Genomic DNA, 22340 nt, shown 5'->3' on the forward strand with positions numbered 1-22340 from the left:
TGGTCACCCCCTCGTTGGTCAGGTCAGACCATAAGCTAATCACCCTTAACATCCACATCCCACCCCAACCCACCAGTAAGGAAACCTTCATAAAAAACTTCTCCAAAGCTAGCTTCATGTTACTTAAGTCAGAAGTGACAAACTTCATGACACGCATGCAGACGGGAACTGAAAGTTCGACTGCTGAGTCCTACACTAAGGCACTGTACGAGCACATTCACTCATGCATGAATCATGCCATCCCAAATAGAACCAAGATGCTCTCCTCCAAAAAAAGGAAGCCAATCTGGTGGTCCTTTTCATAAACAAACTTTACAACAAAAGGAAGAAACTGTTGCAAAAAAGAGGAAAATCCCAGGATGCAAAAAACTCCCTTATCAGCCTCAGTAAGAAGCTGAGATCCCTCACAAAATCCTCCAAATCTGGTTACGAAAATAAAATTGCCAAAGATTCCAAAGACATCCATAAGGCATTCTATAACTATGTCAAGAATCTAAATGGCAATGCTCAGATCTGCTCTGAGCTACAACAGAATGGTGTTAAATATACTGATCCGAAGGATATTGCCAATATCCTGGCAGATCGATTCAGTGCCAATGTCACCCCCCTCTCACACCCTAAATGGCCCATCTCAATACCAGAAGATTGCCAAATTCCAGTAATAACAGCCACACAGGTAAAAAATGCACTCTCCAAAGCTAAAAATACAGCATCCATGGGACCAGATAGCATCCCGGGCTGTATACTACATGAACTACAAAATGAAATGGCACCTCACCTAAGTGTCATGTTTAATCATACCCTCACCTCAGGCTTTGTGTCCACTGAGTGGCGCATGGCTACAGTTATCCCACTCCACAAGGGGGGATCCACCTTGGATCCCGGGAACTACTACCCCATCAGTCTGACGAGCCTGATCTGCAAGGCCATGGAACGTATTATCATGGAACTTTTAAACAAAGACATTGGCATCTTTCAAACACTGGACCTCACTGAGTTTGGGTTCATAAAGGGCCGATCTTGTCTCCTGAACCTGATTGACATCTTTTTCTAATCAGTCTCCAAAGCTGTGGATGAGGGTAAGGCGGCCCACACAGCCTCTCTAGACCTCACCAACGCCTTTGACACCATTCCCCACTCTGGAATTGTAGATAAACTTACTAAACTGTATAAATCCCTATGTCACAAGATAGGTTGCCAACTGGCTCACAGACAAAACCCACACTGTGAAAGTAGCGGATTCCAAATCCGACATCAGACCAGTGACAAGTGGAGTACGACAGGGTTCAGTCCTGTGTCCTCTCCTGTTTGGTATTTACTTCTCTGAAGTGCAGGCCAATACAGAAGGTCTTTGGCTAACAAAGTTTGCAGATGACTGCAAACTAGGAGCCATAATCGAAACTCCTAACAATGTGGACAAACTACAAAAGGGCCTCACTGAGACAGATACCTGGTGTCAAAGCCATGGCCTGAAGCTCAATGCCAAAAAGTGTATTGTCATCCCCTTTGGTAAAAACTCTGTACCCATGAACTACAACATAGCTGGTAGTCTACTTAATGCCAAAAATGTGATGAGACCTTGGGACACAGGTGGACAGTAGTCTCTCCTTTGATAATCACATCGCCACAGTGGTCAGAAAATCCTTCTATGTGGCTCATCTCATCACAAAAGGGTTCTCATCCAGAAAAAAAGAGGTCATTGTTCCCCTCTACTCATCACTCATTAGATCCATTATAGAGTACAATGCCCATTTTGGTATGTACCTCACAAGACATCTACAACAACTGGAAAGACCACAGAAATACCTCACAAAGAGGATTACTGGCCTCAAGCAGATGCCCTGTGCAGACCGTCTCAAAAAACTACAGCTTTACTCCATCGCATATCACCTACTCAGGGGCGATCTCTGCCTAACATACAAAGCTATGTCAAACCCAGAGCTGTTGGACATGCTCCACTTAAAGAAATCCGGGACCTAAACCTTGCCACCACAATAAACAGAACATGCTGGAGGGATAGATTCCTGTCCCAGAGACTTCCCATTCTCTGGAACAGACTACCTATCTATGTCAAACAGAGCTCCTCATTAGCACTCTTCAAGAAAAATCTTGATGATTGGATGGGAAATGGGAAATTCACCCCGGGGATCACTTCTGTGACTCTGCTCAACAGGGGCACAGGAAAAAATTTTCTTGGCTAGGCTTGTATGGGCCCTAGGGCTGATAGCCTAGTACCTACCTATGAACCTATTAATTCCTACTTCACTCGATGGGTTGCCAGCTGGCTTACTGACAGAACCCACACTGTAAGAGTAAATGACTCCAAATCCAGCTCCAGACAAGTGACAAGTGGAGTACCTCAGGGTTCAGTCTTGGGACCACTCTTGTTTGGCATCTACTTCTCTGAAGTACAGGCCAACACTAAGTGACTCTGGCTAACAAAGTTTGCAGATGACTGCAAACTGGGAGCCATTATTGAATCCCCAAATTATGTGGATACTCTACAAAAGGGCCTTACAGAAACAGGTGGTTGGTGCCAGAGCCATGGGCTCAAGCTCAATGCCAAGAAATGTATAGTTATCCCCTTTGGGAAAAAACATGTACCTATGAATTACCACATAGGTGGCAGTACACTAAACACCGAAAGTGTGATAAGAGACGTAGGGACACAGGTGGACAGTGGTCTCACCTTTGATAACCACATCACCACAGCAGTCAGGAAATCCTTCTATGTGGCACACCTCATCACTAAGGGCTTTTCATCTAGAAAAAAGTAGGTCATTGTCCCACTGTACTCATCCCTCATTAGACCTATTATAGAATACAGTGCCTCATTTGGTATGTACCTCTCAAGACATCTGCAACAGCTGGAAAGGCCACAGAAATACCTCACTAAAAGAAACACAGGCCTAAAGCAGATGCCCTATGCTGACCGCCTTAAAAAACTCCAGCTATTCTCTTTTGCATATCGTCTACTTAGAGGCGATATCTGCTTAACATACATGGCCATGTCAAACCCAGAGCTGTTTGACATGCTACACTTAAAGAAATCCCAATCCATCAGAGCCACACACTCCAGGGATCTAAACCTTGTCATCACAATAAACAAAACATGCTGCAGGGATAGGTTGCTGACCCAGAGACTCCCCAGACTCTGGAATAGTCTGCCCATACATGTCAAGCAAATCACCTCTTTGGCCCTCTTCAAAAGAAATCTTGGCGATTGAATGGGAGAAAGGAAATTCACCCCGGGGATCACGTCAGTCACCCTGCTAGACAGGGGTCCAGGGAAGTAAATAGTGTGGGAAGAAATAGACAGGGAATTGTTATGGCTAGGCTTGTACAGGCCCTAGAACCAATAGCCTAGTACCAACCTACAAACCTATGAACCTATACCAACTCTGAGATCACACTACAGTGTAGAAAAGGGAACATTCCCTGATCTGCACTGTACTGCAATTTAATTTCATAATGTTAACTGCATATTAGCAAATGTGCACTCACTTTTGCTAATATGAAGCTGTATAGTTTCAGTTTGACATTACGGGCATTGGTAGAATACACGTTCAACCAATCCATTTTCGTCGAACTGCATTTCCACATTTTGATTGTAAACCATGTTCCTATCACTGAAACTCATATAGTTGATTCCATTTGACTGAAAATGAATTTCACTGAAAATTAATTTGACTGAAAACTCATTTGATAGAAAAGTGTATAAATCTGCAGAAAGCATCTGATAGTGACTTTTCTTATTATAGGAGTTATTACGGAAGTGAGTCCAGCAGAGTATGTGTGGACTGCAATGGTCACTATCATGTTGTACTGCAATATTTGTAGATGACTGTGTTTCTGCTCTAGCACTGATTCACTGAGTCTGGTAGTTTTTTCTTTTCTCTGCAGTTGTATGACCCTGGAGGTAATATATATAAATACGGGGGTGTGGGGAGTGAAGAGGGCTTTAAACCCTGCAAAACCCATTTTTGTGGTATAGATAGATAATTGTCATCAGTTTTTGAACACATACCCACTGCTCTGTATATTATTCTGGCTGTAGACAATGTAGATGCTGTAAATGCTATGTCTAACCATTTTCTGTTAACTATATTGTTTACCTTTGCTGACTGTTATCAAAGTCAATTGCATTAAGCCTTTTAACCCTTTTTCCCTTGTTGTTCCAAGTCATTTTGAAAATAGAAACTGTGGATCAGATCTTGCATTACCAGCTTAACTGTAAACGGTCTCAAATTCTAGGTTGGGTTATTGAGCTGATTTAACTGAGACTGCACTGTCAGCTACAGGGGTACAACAGTCATTGTAGAAGACAGCAACTGTAGCATGGGACTAGAATTGCTCAAAGCACCCAAGGGTCTAATTGAACTCACTGAGCATCACCTTATTGAATGCCAGCTTGCTTGTTGCACTGTTTCAACATCTTCCTTCAGAAAAAAAATACAGTAGTTGATGTAAAGGACATATTAATTAACTTTATAGGTATTCCATTCTAAAACAAAGTAATCCCCCACTTGGGGAACTTTGCACCTCAAAGTGTCTGAAATAATATAAAAAAAAAACTTTGAGATAGCATGAAAAAATGGGTTCAGGCTCCTAGGCAGTGAGATATTTCCCTGTGGTACATTTGGACACATGGCTGAAATGGCATTCAACTACAGAGACATATGGCTGTTGCAGATTTCCTGTAGGCAAACAGAAGCATGTAGTGCCCTGTCCACAGCTTCAATAAACAAGTGCATGTGTGCAGGGGACATAATATGTGTTATCCTTGGGGTACGGTATGTACTTATGTAATCAGAAGATATAGAAGTGTGTTCCAGCATGAAGGACATCCTGCATGCTACACTAGTCATGCTTGTGGTCCATTATCCATTTTAGACTATGTTCCTTAGAATGTTTGAAGGAGATAATGGTCCAATAATAAATGCACTTCCCATTATGCATTGTATTTTACTGCCTCTGATATGTCCAGTCGGCACATGCTGCAGATGCCTGCCATGCTGCCTGCTGTCTCTTGGTGTCTTGGGGTCACATACATTATTTTCTCCCATGCATTTGGCAATTGAAGATGTGGGTATGGTACTGCATGCCTCCCTTTGCCTACAGGGAAATTGCAACAACCACGTGCCTGCAAATGAATGCCATTTTAGCCATATGTCCCTAATCAACTGTACCACAGGGAAATGTCTTGCCACCTAGGAGCCTGAACCTGAACAAAATACTTTTTTTTCAACAAAGAAATTGCACCCTGCACTTTATAATCAGTTCTAGGATCTGACTTGTCTTAGAAAATGTTTTTAAATTCCCACATTCCTTATTTTGTTTAAACCAGATGTACTTGTATAAGAAAAAGGCATAGGCAAAGTATTGGTGTCATTCAAAGGGGATCCAGTGTCTATCAGCCTGGGATGACATGTTCGACAAGCCACGTTGCTTCGCTAGGGATGGCTTGCACCTATCCCCCTTAGGCTTTTGCAAACTGGCCGAGGCTCTTGCCACCCCCATAGTGCCTTTTTTAGGCAAGGCTCAAAGGACAAACCACCTCCATAGACAACCCAAGGATAAAAAAACTAAAGGTAATGCTACTCAATGCCAGAAGTATAAACCTCAAGATGCATGCACTCGAGGCTCTCCTCAGTATGGAGAAAATCGATGTCTGTGCAGTAACAGAAACCTGGTTCAAGGTTCCTGAGAGCACCCCAGCACTACAAGGTTATAACTCATACCATGCGTTTCGGCCCCAAAACTCGGACCAAAGCACAAAAGGAGAGGGAGTATCTATATTCATCAAAGATACCTATTTTCCTTTTTCTCAAAACCTAACCAGCAAATTCATGCTGGCTTCTAGCATATAACTCCTTATTTGTACCCTGCAATCTTACAATGTTTTTCTTTAATTTCTCATGTAAACTATGTGTGTAACATAACCTTTGTATAATCTGTATGTGGACTATAATCTTTGCATTATCTGTATGTGGAGCTTTTCTCCCCAGGACTCCATTGAAAACAGGTTCTTTAGGCCCAATGGACTATCCTGGTTAAACAACTGCAAATAAATAAATAAATAATAAATACTTACACCTCCAGGTTAGTGGCACTGCACAAAGCATCGGAAACCATCCACGTGCAACTAACAGCGGGCAAAACTGCCTTTCAGTTTGTAGCCTGCTACAGAACACCCTCCCTATTACAGGAACCCCACTTGGCATTCCTGAGAACACTGGAGAATATGAAGGTCTCTCCAAACACTATGTTATTGGGTGACTTCAACTACCCAACCATTGACTGGGAAAACTACTCAAGCCCAAACACCCTCGCCCAACAGTTCCTTGAATTTATAAACTCTAACGCAATGGAACAACTGGTCACCACTCCCACAAGAGGGAACAACATATTGGACCTGGCCATCACCAGCATGGGGACTCTATGTTCCACACTAGAGGTAAACCCCTCTTTGGTAAGATCAGACCATAAACAAATTTCCCTGGACATCCATACCCCATCCCCACCCCCAGCCAAGGAAATCACTGTAAAGAATTTCTCAAAAGCCAACTTTGCACTTCTCAAGACTGAGGTGGAATCCTTCAAAGCCCCTGGGCCAGAGGATAATACAGCCCAATCCGCAGAATCCTTTACAAATGCATTCTATGAGCACCTGCAGGAATGCATGGATCGTGCTATCCCATATAAAACCAAGACTCACTCCTCCAAAAACAGGAGACCGGTCTGGTGGACCCTGGCCGTAAATAAACTATACAACAGAAGGAGGAAGCTACTACATGACAGAGCAAAATCCCAAAAAGGGAAGGCATAAGGCATCTCTGATCAGTATTAGCAAGAAACTTCGATCCCTCATAAAATCATCAAAGGCCAGTTTTGAAAGAAAAATTGCCTTAGACACTAAAGATAATCACAAGGCCTTCTTTAGTTATGTCAGGAACATGGGCGGAAACTCCCAGATATGCTCTGAATTGTTGCATAACGGTATAAAATATACCGAACCTACAGACATAGCCAACATCCTGGCAGACAGATTCAGCACAAACTCCCCCCCCCTTCCCCCCCAAGGAGCAAATGCCTATCCCAACTGAATGTAACCTCCCTGACATCACAGATGCACAGGTGAAAGCTGCCCTCTCCAAAGCAAAAAACACAGCATCTATGGGACCGGACGGTGTCCCAGGCTGTGTCTTACATGAGCTCCAAGAAGAACTGAACCCTCACATTAAGTCACTGTTCAAACTTAGCCTTACTACAGGATATGTACCCAAAGAATGGTGTACAGCTACAGTGGTCCCACTCCACAAAGGTGGTGCCACAGCGGACCCCGGAAACTATTGCCCCATACGTCTAACTAGTCTGGTCTGTAAAGCTATGGAGCGTATTATCATGGAACTCATAAACAAAGACATTGGGAGCCTCCAGACACTGGACCCTACCCAATTTGGCTTTGTTAAAGGCAGATCTTGCCTCTTAAACCTAGTTGATTTCTTTGAAACAGTTACCAAAGCCATAGATGAGGGCAAGGTAGTCCACACAGCCTACCTGGACCTCTCAAAAGCCTTCAACACAATACCCCATTCGGGCATCATAAATAAGCTTACCAGCTTAAAAAACAACCCCTATATCACAAGATGGGTTGCAAACTGGCTCAGAGATAGAGCCTACATGGACAGAATCGCAGGTACCATGTCCAAATCCAAACCAGTTACATGTGGCGTCCCACAGGGCTCAGTTCTGGGACCTCTCTTGTTCGGTATATACTTCTCTGAGGTTCAGGCTAACACGGGGGGATTATGGCTGACAAAGTTCGCAGATGACTGCAAACTGGGGGCCATAATTGAATCTCCAGCTGACACAAGCATCCTCCAAAAGGGTCTCACAGAGACGGATGCTTGGTGCCAGAGCCACGGCCTCAAGCTAAATGCTAAAAAGTGCATAGTCATCCCCTTTGGGAAAAACAAGGTGCCCACAAATTACCACATAGGTGGTAATCCATTAAAATCTGGAAGAAGTAATTAGAGATTTGGGGACCAACGTAGATAGTAATCTCTCATTTGATAATCACGTTGCCAGAGTGGTTAGAAAGACCTTCTATATAGCCCACCTTATCATGAAAGGGTTCGCATCTAGATCAAGAGAGGTCATTGTGCCCCTCTACTTGCCACTCATCAGGCCCATAATTGAATACAATGCCCCTTTTGGGATGTACCTTACCTGACACCTGCAGCAACTGGAGAGACCCCAAAAGTACCTCACCAAGAGGATCATGGGCTACAAACAGATGTCCTATGCAGCTCGACTAAAGAAACTCCAGCTCTACTCAGTTGCTTACTGTCTACTCAGAGGCGATCTATGCCTGATGTACAAAGCCATGTCAAACCCAGAATTAATGGACATGCTCCACCTCAAAAAATCCAAGTCCCTTAGAGCTACACACTCCAGGGATCTAAACCACAGCACAAAAATAAATAGGACATACTGGAGGGACAGATTCATTTCCCAGAGGCTCCCCTCACTCTGGAATAGAATCCCAATTCATGTTAGACATAGCCCCTCGCTGACCCTCTTCAAGCGAAATCTGGACGCGTGGATGGGAAATCGCAAATTCACCCCTGGGATCTCTTCTGTGTCCCTGCTAGACAGAGGCACAGTAAACTAATCTTAAAAGGGTACCTTCTGTGACCTACTTTACAGAGGCACAGTAGGCTAATCTAATGGGGAGGCGGAAGCCAAATACGCTCTGGTTAGGCTTATAAATGCCCTAGGGCAGATAGCCTAGTATCTACCTATGAACCTATGAACCTATAGGTATAGTGAATTACATTCTGGCAGATCAAGTTGCTTCTCCCAGTAAGAACATTCTTAGTACCAGAAAGTAGAAGAACTGTCAAATGAGATATGCAAAAAAATGGGAGGAGTCTTTGATGGATACATTGGGGTTTTACATGAAGGACTTCAGTGCGTTCATTTGTATAAGTGAAAATCCTGTGCATATTTTGATTTGAAAGATTATTCGGGCAAAAGCTGTTGTGGGAACAGTGCGGACATATAAAGGATACTACAGCATAGAATGATATATTGGTCATATATAGATAACATGGCTGAAGAATGATGACATTAATTTGGTGGGTATGGAATATTTGCTTCAGATGATACTTAACTAGTAGCTTCTTAAATTAAGCTTAATATAGTCAATGCATAGTCTAGGAATTAGTAAGCTAATGTGACATAGAGAATGGAAAATGTCCAAATGTTGAATTTGCCAAATATTTTCTTTTGGGAAGATGGACAGGGATGATTTTTGTCCAGTGCAACCATAAAGCTATTACTAATGAGGTTCAGAATTACTTCAAAGTATATGGTATATTAGTTAGGGTTATAAGTTCATAGGTGTATACTAGGCTTAAAAGCCTAGCCATGTAACCAAATGTGTCCCACAAATTTGATTTATATTTGATTTATATGGTGTGATTTACTGGCTGCCTCTGTCCATCAGAGACATAGTAGCCAGACCAGGGGTGAATTTCAGATTACCTATCTATTAGTCCAAGTTGCACTTAAATAGGGATAGGGAGGAAGTCTGGTTCTCATGGATAGGGAGTCTGTTTCTGAGAAGCATATCTGTCCAACATGCCCTGTTTATGTTGCATGCATGCAGGTTGTATGAACATCCAAAATTACTTTGTCTCAAGGTGCATATTTGTTAGATCTGTGAAAACAAGGGCATGGTTATAATTTCTGCCCATAAAAAGGATGAGGCAAAGTTTCTGGGGCCTAGGAAGGCAATGACAGTAAAATGTAGAAGAGAAACAAGTAGATATGGATATGGTATACAGAGAGGGGAGGGTAGGAGGCTGCACATACAGAGAAGTTTTTTTTCTGTAAATGTACTGGTCATAAAAATATGCAGTACTAGATGAGTTGGAGTGAACTGACAGAAAAATAAATGGTGATAAGGTGGAAATAACAGAAGTGGCAGAGAACAAAACTATTATTGGCAGAGAATAGTGGATGTTAAGATGTTAGTAGAAAACAAAATGGTTTGAAGGTAAACTGCCACAATGGTATGCATGTGAGAATCTTTGCATTATAATGTGAAGATGTAAGTGGAAGGTATTTTTAAATAGTTTGTAATGAATTAAATTATTATTATTAACAACTAAGAAGAGAGGTGGGAAAGCAGTTCTTTACAAAAATACATTGTGTTAATAGAGATCCAGTTCAACCATCCCCATTTAATACCACAGAAATCCTCATTACCAAACTGCAAATTAACAATAATAGTATAAATATTGTCTGTGTCTACATTCCCCCAGGCAATAAAATAAGCACTCTGGAAGATATCCTCCAATAGTTACCCACTTCCTACCCCAAAGAAACCATTGTTGGTGACTTTAACACCGACTGGTGCACCTGCTCAGCTGAATCCCCTGTCACCCATATAAATCTGTTTGGGTTCACACAAAAAAATCTCTCCCACTAGGATTAGTAAACCCACCAACAGGGAAAGTATCTTAGACTGGGTACTTATCAATAGCCACCCAAGCTTGTATACAGCTGAGACTCTACCCGATGACCTAAGTGATCATTCATTAACTTATATTATTAAGCATAAGGTAGAAACCCACCACAAGACTACCTACAAAACCATCAGAAATAATAAAAGCGTCCATCCTACTAACTTCCTAAATGAACTTAAATCGGTCAGCTGGTCAATCCTAAAAAACTATCACTAGATGAAGCCATAACTTTCTTTAACAATAAATTCCTGAGCATCCTTGACTCCCATGCTCCTGCATGTACTATAAAGACTAAATCTGATACTGCTCCATGGCTCACAAAAGAAACTAAGATAAAAATAAAACTTAGAAATATAGCCTGGACCAAATGGTGAACAACTAAAGCCCCCCTCGACCAATTGAGATATCGTCAACTTAGAAATGATACAAAAAAACTCATTTTGCTAGACAAAAAAAACTACTACCAGAACATCCAATTTAAACACCAAAACAATCCCCAAATGTTTTAGGCAGGTATTAACCAACTTCTTCATCCAGGACCATCTACTACCCCAACCCTATCAAACTACACCCATAAATCATCAGAAACTGTTGCCACTGCCTTTAATAACTTTTTCACTGAAACTATTCAGTCCTTACCTAACTAACTTACTCCCACCCACTTTAACTCTACCACTAACACACCCAATTCTCATCACCCTTTAACTTCTAACCTGTCTCTACCACTTTTATCTAATCCCTTATCAAAAAACTAAAACCCACCACCCTTTCTACTGACCTCCTTCCTTCTGAGTACTACAAAAAGCTGCCGATGCCATGGCATTCCCCATCTCTATCCTAATCAATAGAACATTAACTGATGGCACTATCCCCTCAATCTGGAAAATATCTCATGTTATCCCACTCCACAAAGGTGGAAGTTCAACAGAACTGTCCAACTACAGACCCGTTGCCATTCTCTCACCACTAGCCAAATTAATGGAGAAGTGCATTCATAAGCAGCTTATGGACTATCTCATTCAGAACGGTCTGCTTGCCAACTCTCAGCATGGCTTTAGGCCACATCACAGCACTACCTCTGCCCTCCTTTCTTTTACAAATACCATATTCCAAAATAGGAACAACAACAGGCTATCTTCAGCCCTATTTCTAGACCTGTCGAAGGCCTTTAATATGGTCAACCACAAATTACTCATCCATTCCCTAAAATCCATCTTCATAGATAACCATGCTATTCAGTGGTTACTATCCAATCTGAATGGCAGACAACAGGCTGTATTATGGCTGAGCAAACTGTCCCTCAGGGCTATATTCTAGGTCCTCACCCTTGGTGTTCCTCAGGGCTCTATTCTAGGTCCTCACCCTTGGTGTTCCTCAGGACTCTATTCTAGGTCCTCACCCTTGGTGTCCCTCAGGGCTCTATTCTAGGTCCTCACCCTTGGTGTCCCTCAGGGCTCTATTCTAGGTCCTCTACTCTTATCTATCTTCATTAACAATCTTCATACTGCCATCCCTGATGCAACCTGCATTCAATATGCAGATGATTCTACCCTGATCTGTATGGCCTCCTCCCCTTTAGACCTGCAAACCTTAACACAAAACACATTCAACACAGTTGAAAATTGGCTCTCTAATCACCATCTGTTGTTAAATCCCAACAAAACTAAACTGCTCCTCTTTACCCACACCAGTAGATCCACCCCATTTTCCTTCTCCATAACATCCAACAATGGTACCTCTATCTCTCCAGATGATCATACAAAGCTTTTAGTTGTAACAGTGGACAATAATCTCAAATTTGATCTGCATATCAATAAAACTATAACAACCATTAATAAGAAGCGTGGCTCATTATATAGAAGCAAATCTTTTCTAACTCCATTAGCTAGGACTGCAATCGCCCGCTCGCACCTGCTCTCTACCCTTCTATATGCCTCCTCCATACTCTCTAATTTGAGCAAAACTGAACTTAGTAAGCTCACTCACTGTTACAACCATATTGCCAGATTTGCCATAAGTTTAACATATAGGACACATCACTGTCAAAACCTCAGTCTTCTTGGGTGGCTAGAACTGCCTAGCCTACTTCTGTTCAATCAGCTTATAGTAGCACATAAAATTCTCTACCACCCTGAAAATACTCCATCAAAAATATCATAAAGCCATACAGTAATTCAAGGCAACTACGATTATCCAATAAACTGTTAGTCCAAACCCACAAAGCCATTAACTCAGCCGGCGACTCCCTGTTTGCCAACATTGTTGGTAAAACCTGGAATACACTTCCATCTAACCTTACCCTCACACCTTCTTTAAGTCTCTTCAAAAAAGGCCTCAAACAGTATTTTAAAGAGCACTGGCTTTGCCCCTGTACTAACCCTGATTAATCACTACTTATTCAATGCCTTACTTAAATTAATATTGTACGCATCTCTTGCTCATAATAGCTTGCTGCAACCAGTTGTTTTCATATACTATTACATAGTGTATATTGTGAGTACCTACTAGAGGGCTTTGTAAATATGTTTGACTCATATCTGTTATGTTCTGTCTGTGTTATCTGGAGCTTTTCTCCCCGGGACTCTGCTGAAAATGGACATATATCCAATCGGACTATCCTGGTCAATAAATGTAAAATAAAAATAAATAAATAATGTTTTTTATCAGGTCATAGTCTGAAGTTCTGTTAAGATCAGATAATCACGTATGAAATGTCTGCTCTTGCAACAGTACTTGTACTGTTTAGTTTAGTGGAGCACCCATATATATTTGCCCTATCCCTCCTAAATGTTTTGATTTTTTCAGTGGATTAGATCAATATTAAAATAAGAAAACAAATAAAAAAAAACTTTCCACAATTACGATCCTTCCCTCTCCTCCCACACACATTTTTTTTTTTTAATTTCTCCAGAATTCTTAAATAAGGAAGTTGAGGGGTATATGTTTAACAGCCTGCTCTCTCTTTCCTTTGCGTATGTTTGACTGGTACTGCAGCCCTTAAAAGTCACACCTCATTACACTTTTTAGTATCTTCTGAAGTTTTGCTTTAGGTTATTCTCCACTTAATGCAGAAAATGGTCTGCTGCATAATATATTCTAGGAGACAGCTGTTACCAGTGGTCTACTGTTAGACTGTCGGTGCCATTGTTTTCACCCTTTCACATATGCAGATCAGTACCTATGATCCACAGTGCAAAAGGCAACTGCAGCCAACTAACAACGAAAATCTGCACCATAATAATAATAATAATAATAATAATAATAATTAATATAGCAAACTTTCTAAATTGAAACATAGCTTTAAAACCAATTTGTAGTTTATAAAGTGCTGTAATGAAAATTACTTGTGATTTATGTTGTAGATAGGACTTGTCACTTGCTTTATTTTCAATAACAGTGCTTAGAGTTACAGAAAAAAACTTTCTAAAAGGCACCCTAAACGCTGCTTAGATCGAGTATCTCACTAGGTATTAACAAAGACCGAAGGTAAAACAGCTTTTAAAAGTAGATACACGCTTAGAAAGAAATGTCTAACAGCTTTTAAAAGCTGTCTAAGAAATTCCGCAGTTACGATCCTTCCCTCTCCTCCAATGCATATATATTTTTTAAATTTCTCCAAAATTCTTAAATAAGGAAGTTGAGGGGTATATGTTTAACGGCCAGTGCTCTCTCTTTCGTTTGCGTACGTTTAACTGGTAGTGCATGGCACCGTGCACTAAAAGTATTACGGTCGGTTCTCCAATCAGGGCCCTCTATTATGTGCTGTAGACATGGGTACCTAGATTTACCTCATGAGCTTTGCTCTTGTGCTCCAATACTTCAATAAAAAAGTTGCAATCGGATGCCAAAGGTTAATCCTGTAGAATGTCCTTCCTTGGTTATCTCTCTTCGACTTTGTCAAATGCAGGGATGTTTTATCATGGCAACAAAGCCTGTATTTGCAATATATGCGTTCAGAGCAAAATTTAGCTTGTCTTGTATGATTTACAATAATTTATCTTCCTAAACCTTTTATTTCACAAGTTTACATCTACCTCAGGGAAATTACTACTACTGTTCATTGTAAGAAGTGTTAATTCATCTATCTGTCACTTGGTGTCGCTGTTGGTCTGTACATTTTATTCCTGAGCTGTAAGCGTAGGTCTTTGAAGAAATAAATACTCCTGTTCGGCTGGTATCCATGCATTTATGTAGGGGATGTTCTGAAGAGCACATATTCAACTAGCTGAAAAACCAGCCAGGATTATTACTTAAATTAGAACTTAAATTGTTAGGCAGCCCTTATTTCTCTAATGGACGTCCCGGATTTATGCGCACACCTGACGCCAAAAAGGCAATATATTTATTTTCTTCTACTTCTCATATTATGCAGCACAGTTGATTCTACATTACGATATTCAATTCCAGAAGAGCTTCACAAAGGGTCTGTGGTCTCCAATATCACCAATGACCTGAGACTGAACCTTGGACTGTTATCTAATGGAGGGGCGCGTATTGTTTGTGAGGGCGCCCAGCAGTACTTTCAGGTAAATACCAAGACCGGAGTATTATTAGTAAATGAAAGGATAGACAGAGAGGGTATATGTGGACACACGGATCACTGTTTGCTGTACTTCCAGTTGGTAATTGAAAATCCCTTACAACTTTATCGTGCAGAGGTAGAAATTTTAGATGTGAATGACAATTCTCCGACTTTTCCACAAAAGGTGATACCTATCACACTGTCAGAGAATGCAGTTCCAGGTACTAAATTTCTTCTAGAAAGTGCCCGAGATTTGGACGTGGGTACCAATGCTGTACAAAACTATCAGATTAGCGCCAATGAACATTTTCGTTTGGATGTTCACGATGGAACCGACCAGAACAAAGGTCCTGAAATTATACTTGTGAAGCAATTAGATTATGAAAAAACACGAAAACTGTCATTACAACTGAGTGCAGTGGATGGCGGTGAACCTCGGAGAACTGCAACTGCTCAAGTCCTGGTATCTGTGCTGGACATCAACGATAACGCACCAGTTTTTAATCAATCCGTTTATAGGGTGAAGCTTTTTGAAAAGAATGCAATAAATTATGTGGCTCTAAAAGTGACCGCTACAGACCTGGATGATGGACCTAATGGTGACATCACTTATGCCTTCTCACGCATTTCAGAGGCAATCAGTCGTGTTTTCAAGTTAGATAGCAAAACTGGGGACATAACTGTAGCAGGACCACTTGATTTTGAGGATATGAGCATTTATCAGATGGAAGTGCAAGCCAGAGACGGTGCCGGACTTATGTCATATTGTAAGGTTGTAGTTGAAATTGTTGATGTGAATGACAATGCACCAGAGATTATTTTAACCTCTGTAAGAAGTCCCCTACCGGAGGATTCTTCTCCTCAGACAGTTGTAGCGCTTTTAAATGTCAAAGATAGAGACAATGGGGGTAAGGGAGACACCATCTGTTTTACCAATAACCAAAAACCTTTCAAATTAATACCGTCTTTCAAGAACTTTTATCGTTTAGTAACCGGCGGCCAACTTGACCGTGAGAAGGTATCAGAATACAACATCACTGTCACAGCAGTTGATGATGGGTCTCCTCCACTTTCTTCAACAGCAGTTATACAGGTACAGATTTCTGATATTAATGACAACCCCCCGGTCTTCAGTAAGACATTGTACACCATGCAGGTATCAGAGAACAACAAACCTGGAGCTCTTATTGGATCTGTTATGGCAACTGATAAGGATTCTGCTGAGAACGCACAGGTATCCTATTCACTTATTGAAGAAATGGTTAAAGGTTTCCCAATATCTCATTTTATTTCAATTAATTCAGACAATGGCAATACACATGCAGTCAGACCTTTTGATTATGAGCAGTTTCAAAACTTTACATTTCTTGTTCAAGCTCGGGATTCTGGTACTCCAGCATTAAGTAGTAATACTACAGTGACGTTATATATTATTGACCAAAATGATAACGCCCCCACTCTGCTACACCCCTCACCAAAAGACAGCTCTTTTTCTGCAGAGATTGTGCCAAATAATGCAGATGTGGGCTATCTTGTCAGCAAGGTCGTTGCTGTTGATGCAGATTCGGGACAAAACGCCTGGCTTTCTTTTCACCTTCAGAAGGTTTCAGATCAGAGTCTTTTTTCAGTAGGATTGCACACCGGGGAAATAAGGACAATTCGGAAGATGACAGAGAGAGACAATACCAGACATACACTGATAGTAGTTGTTAAAGATAATGGGCAGCCCTCACTTTCTACAACAGCAACTGTGAAAATTTTAGCAGCAGAAACCTTTTCAAGCCACCGTTTAGAAAGTGCAGAGGAAGGAAAGGTGAATGAGTTTGACTCCAGTTTAACAATTTATTTAATAATTTCTTTAGCGGTTGTTACATTCTTGTTTCTGGCATCTATAATACTGTTGCTGACACTCAGAGCCTACAAAATAAAGAAATCAAAACATTCCAGTGTCATATCTCAAAACATACATGGTTCAAATATTTTGGGTTTCAGAACTAGCTACTTGGATTCGCTCGCTAGAGGAACTATTCGTCAAGGTTACTTTCAGGAAGTCCACACCAAGATCGACCCGTTAGCTGGGAGCCTAAGTCATCAAGATCCTAACAGGGCAAATGGTAATTCTGGAAATGAACACCATCCCATGCTGATTGACTTTAACAACAGAAATGAGGTATGCTTTTCAGGTTAGAATAATGCCATCGCATTAACAAGTGCCTGTTTACAAACTCGTGTAGTAGCTGGAATGCTGTATGATTACCCACAGTAATGATTATTTTGAGGTTTTAAACTGGGTTAAGTGATAGGATTGCAGTAATCTCTTAATACATTTACAATCGAGAAACTGTAAAATATAAACTCACTTTGCAGGCAGCATGTTTCAACATAAAAGCTTGGCTTTTTTCCCTGGTTTTGGCAAAATCTTGATTCTGTTTTTCATGTTACCACTTTGGCCATAAACGTGTCGGAAGGCCGTTTATTTTTATATGTGCATTTCCACTAATAATCATTAAAATGCAATTGTTTCCTTTTTAATTCTCGACAGTTTATTTAAGGAATGATTAATGTCTGCAGCCATAATAAGGTCGAGTTGCACTGAAAATGTGGCTGTAATAATGGTTTTAAACCATGGTTTGCAGGGTTATATAACATGCAGTAGCTGGAATTCAAGTCATCAACTTCCAGTAGCTCAACTTCGTCTTTTAAAGTTTTGTCATTTTCTTATTATTTTGTTCATAGTTATTTCTTGTTAAACATGAATCTGCTTGTTTATTTATTGTATTTTAGCCTGGGGTGCCCATCTGTGAATTGCCTTTGGTATTCCATAATTATTCTAAATGCACTCAAATTGCTCATATTAATTTCAGTGTACTACTGACGATGAAAAGAGAAGCATCCTTTTTTTACCAGAGAACAAATATGGAGATATTTGCATTTCATTTGCACACAACTGAGCATAACTGATATGCAGAATAACGCTCAATGTGCATAAACGCATTAAAAATTTTGAAATAATGGCAGTCTATGATAAGTCATCAAATGTGAGGGAGTGAAATATGTTTAGGATAAGGAATAGTGGGACAGGGGTGTCAAGTGAAAATGTTCCATAACTTTAGGACCAATTTCATTGAAGCCATCCATATGAAGATGTTTTGAAAGAAAGAGTATTGGGGTTTCAACTCAGACTGAACATGAGCTTTTTCATAGTTTGCCAGTGATGATCACAAATGAGTAACTACGTTTGTTCTTTTTTATTTATTTTTTTCTTGACTTATGAATTGCAAAATAACAACCGTCTCAAACTTTAAGGTTATAAAATAAAGTTTCTTCAAGTATTAGTTTGCAATAAGGAAGAACAGTTGGGTTTATAGATAATTTTGTGAGTTTATACAGGCTGATTAATGAATTCCGGCCAGTTTGGGGTAATATTATTGGCAGTGAGGGGTTCTACCATGGTCATCTGCACAAATCTGGATATTCTGTTACAAAATTATAAACATCTTAAGAGATAGACAGAGTACATTAGAGAGAGTAGTATGTTATTAATTATTTATGTGAGGATATTTTTGGCATTGTATAAATTGCCAAGTTTCTTATTGGTTTAGTCTTATAATTCTTTATATGCAAGTTATATTTTGGTTGGATGATAAGGCAAAAAATTGTTTTGCAGATGTTACTTTCCCAGTTGAAGAGGAATAAAATGCTGTAAGTAGTACCATGTTTTTTAGACAATTCCTGTTTCCACAGTAGATTAAGCTGGGATTGTTGTTTAGGGAATGAGACCTGGTTTATGGAAGAAAGGTGTGTATTTGCTTTTTTGAGACAGTGAGGTTACAGTTTATGTTGCTTATGCAGATTTAGAGGGAGGGTGATGCACCTGCTGACACTCCTGCACATTGGAACTAATGGATTGAAGTGAATTTTCTGACAAGCAGTAGTGAACCCATTTATATACTGAATAAATGTATGGTTTCTATGTGGTTTGTGCATGTTATTCTAATGAAAAGAGACTAGAAGTTGTTTAAAGTGAGAGCCTTCAGGTATGCCTGTATTGAGTGGAGGAGGAAAAAAGATTATGTTATTTCACTGGAAGGGCTGAGTTCAATTGTTCAAAGAATCAGAAATAATATGATTGCACTTAGAGGGAAGCTGAAATTACCAAGGACCTGCAAAAGTCTTAAGCAAGACAGAATACTGTAGACTTTTAAGAATTCAAGGAGGATAAGGCCCGTAAATTTACTACTGTCAAGTTTGCCATGGATATATACTTGGATATATCCAGGACAAAAGTAACCGTGACATGCTTGGGACAAAAAATATGAATGTTGGAACAGTGTTCTGTTAGCTAGTGATGTACTAATTTTTCAAAACATTTAGAAGTAAGTGTGATAATGCAATGGGGCAAACTTTATTGAGTAAAGTTGGGGACCTCCCTTGTGTAGAGGAAAAATAAATGATTGCTTCTAGAAGATATGACTCCTTCCTTGATGGACCTATTTATTAGAGTAGTGACTGGATAAAAGATGGCTCAAGCTGCAAGCTCTATAAATTCAAAGTAAGTGAGCTAGGTTTGTATTCCTTAAATAACATGAAGACTGTATTAGTATGCATGGTCTATGTTGTAAAGCAGGGTGAATGACGGTATTTTTGACTCTAGTTATGGATATGGTTTTATGAATGATTTTACAAGAGTGACATCATCAAGCTGACTGAAGAGTAGTTCAATGTGGTTATGATCTCCTGAGTCCTATGAAATTTATGGCTTCAAATACTAACTGTAGGAAGATGATTAATTGTAATACCAGACAAACTGCCAACTTGATTTATATTTTTGGACAAGATAGATAAACCCAATCAGGGTTGCTGCCTTCACCAGATTTTTTTTTTTTTTTTGCACTAGTGGTAAGTCTGTTGACCTGGCAGAAATCACACATCTAGAGAGAAGGATGACTCAAGTCTTCAATGGATATCTACCAGTCAGTGTTGAAGTCACTCAAGATAATGATTTCAAAATAATAAGGTCAAGCAATATAATAGTACAACATCAATAGTATGGAAATTAGCTAGGACTAATTCACATTAAATAGTTGTTATGTAGTAATACAACTTCACCACCCTGTGGTTCCTACGAATGGTGCCTTGTGTGTGGTTAATGGTATTATGTGAACTGATTGGCTTTAAGCATGTCACAGTGACTGTGGGTATGCCTTTCTGGCAGGAACAAGCCAGTTTTTTGAAGATGTATTTTGTTTAATGTACTTCTTGCAGTTATTTAAATGCATTTTAGAGCAATGGCTCCTGAATCTTGTGTAATTTCAACAGTTAAATTTTTTGCCAGAAATTAGATTAAATATTGGATATGGAATACAACCACTAAGGGATGAGAACCTGATTTTTATACAACAAAAAATTTTTTTTGTACTTCTAGATAAGTATATTACATAAATTGGACATAAGTTGGATGTGCAATTTACATAGTGATTGTGGTATATATACTATTAAAATTACTAAGAAAGTTGGCAGTTCTTCCAATGTTTTCTAATAGAATTAGGGTAAACAAATCCTACTTAATGCTTATTTGAACTTATCCAAATGAAAACCTCAGGACACACCACGAGAAGTGAGAGCACAATCTTCTTTTATTCAGTAGACAGCATAAAAACAGAAGGATAAGCGCTTTCGCGTGCTCATGGCACGCTTCTTCAGATCACATTTATACAACCAAAACTTCTGAATTTAAATAGTAAGCAACATCCAATAACAACTCTCTAACAATTAAAAAATTTAGACTCAATCATTCCCCAAGGAATCTTGCAATTAAGTGTAGGTGTGGTTGCTGTTCGTAGCACTAGAGGCATTCAGATGTACTAAACTTTGTAATCCAAATTGCATTGTCGAAAAACCAACAATTGTTCACTTGTCTAAAATCTAGTTCTAAAAATATTGATGTTCAAGAACACCTTAAATAGGTATAATATAAACAATTCACCTCAAAGTAATCACTATAGTAAAGCAGGAATAGTATACTATTTGTAATACCTGACTTGTTAAAAAACGATGTCAATAAAAGCTTCCGTGAACAGCCTTTCAAAACATTGCACTGGGACCGTGCTGAATGCATGCTAGTAAAGCATTCTAACAATGTCACTCGGTAAAGCTCATCGTATTACTTATTGAGTGTCTTACCTATAAATGGATAGTTGTAGACACCCTATACTGTTATACATTATGATCATAATAGCGCTGCGAACAGCTGCTTATTCTAGCGGATGTTAATATTGATTCAAACTACACATAAAACAGTGTGATGGCTCGCGTTTGTCTGGATACCTCTTTTTATTAAATACTAAGCACTAGTGTCTCATATACTTATGGTGACCCTCTTGAGCAACTAATGAAACATTCTTAGCTCATGTTTCGAGCCTACTCTACCCATTGTAACTCTTGTTGTGACTTACGTTAACATTTTCTGCTAAAAGACCTTGACTTTATGTACAATGATGCACATATGTTTATAAGCCTTATAAAAAACATAGTACATATTATTAATCAAAAATAAAAAATAAACTAAACTCTAACTGTTTAAAACACCACAAGCTCTAAAAATCTACTTTCAAAAAACTATTGTGTTATATAAACCCTGTTTGAACTATGAAACTCTCATATCTCATGATATGAATGTTAAAACATAAAATCAGACTTAACCAAATTTCGAATGTCATGAAAATTGTATATAGCAAAAATCCTACCTCAATGTTGATTTCTAGAAGATCTCACAAACCCTGAAACTATTATGCTGAACTTGTAGAAGATGCAAATGATTTATATCTAATAGATAATAATGTCTGTGTGTACCTCAGTCAAACAAAAAACTGAAATATCCACGTTCATTGGTTGAACTCCAATAGTTAGGCTACAATACTTATAAATACAATATAATAACAAATTGTTAATATCTCAACAAGCATTGTTTGCTCCAGAATTTCTATATTTAAATTTAAATTATCTCAACCAGAGGACACATACTCTATTTATATTTTAAAAACGTGTACTTTCTAAATATCTCATAACCCACACCATTAATTTAAATTTTATCACACTTATAAACAAACTCCTGACATATATGTCCTCTAGTATGCTATATAGATTGTACTAAGATGTAAGTACTTGAATTATCTAGCCTGTGTTAAAACATATAGTGAGGCTGGATACTTCAGGCTAGTCCTGATTCAGAGACACATAACAGGAACAAAAAAATGTGTATAATCAGAACCTATTCCAAA

At 39.4% G+C, this 22340-nt stretch overlaps 1 protein-coding gene across 13 annotated transcripts in view; it reads left to right on the plus strand.

Moving 5' to 3' along the window:
• Positions 1 to 22340, plus strand: part of LOC122799766 (protocadherin beta-15-like) — an 886413-nt gene that overhangs the window by 633991 nt on the left and 230082 nt on the right. Inside the window, exon 1 of one of the 13 annotated variants that reach the window (XM_044069050.1) lies at positions 14744 to 17230. The exons of the other annotated variants lie outside the window; for them this stretch is intronic. Within the exon in view, the coding sequence (XP_043924985.1) occupies positions 14831 to 17230 (2400 nt within the window). The 5' untranslated portion in view covers positions 14744 to 14830. Of the gene's footprint in view, positions 1 to 14743; positions 17231 to 22340 lie in introns of those variants that run through there. 13 annotated transcript variants of the gene reach the window in all.

The sequence above is a fragment of the Protopterus annectens genome, chromosome 4.part0 (genome assembly GCF_019279795.1).
Source record: "Protopterus annectens isolate FY-2018-M chromosome 4.part0, PAN1.0, whole genome shotgun sequence".
Taxonomy (NCBI): Eukaryota; Metazoa; Chordata; order Ceratodontiformes; family Protopteridae; genus Protopterus; species Protopterus annectens.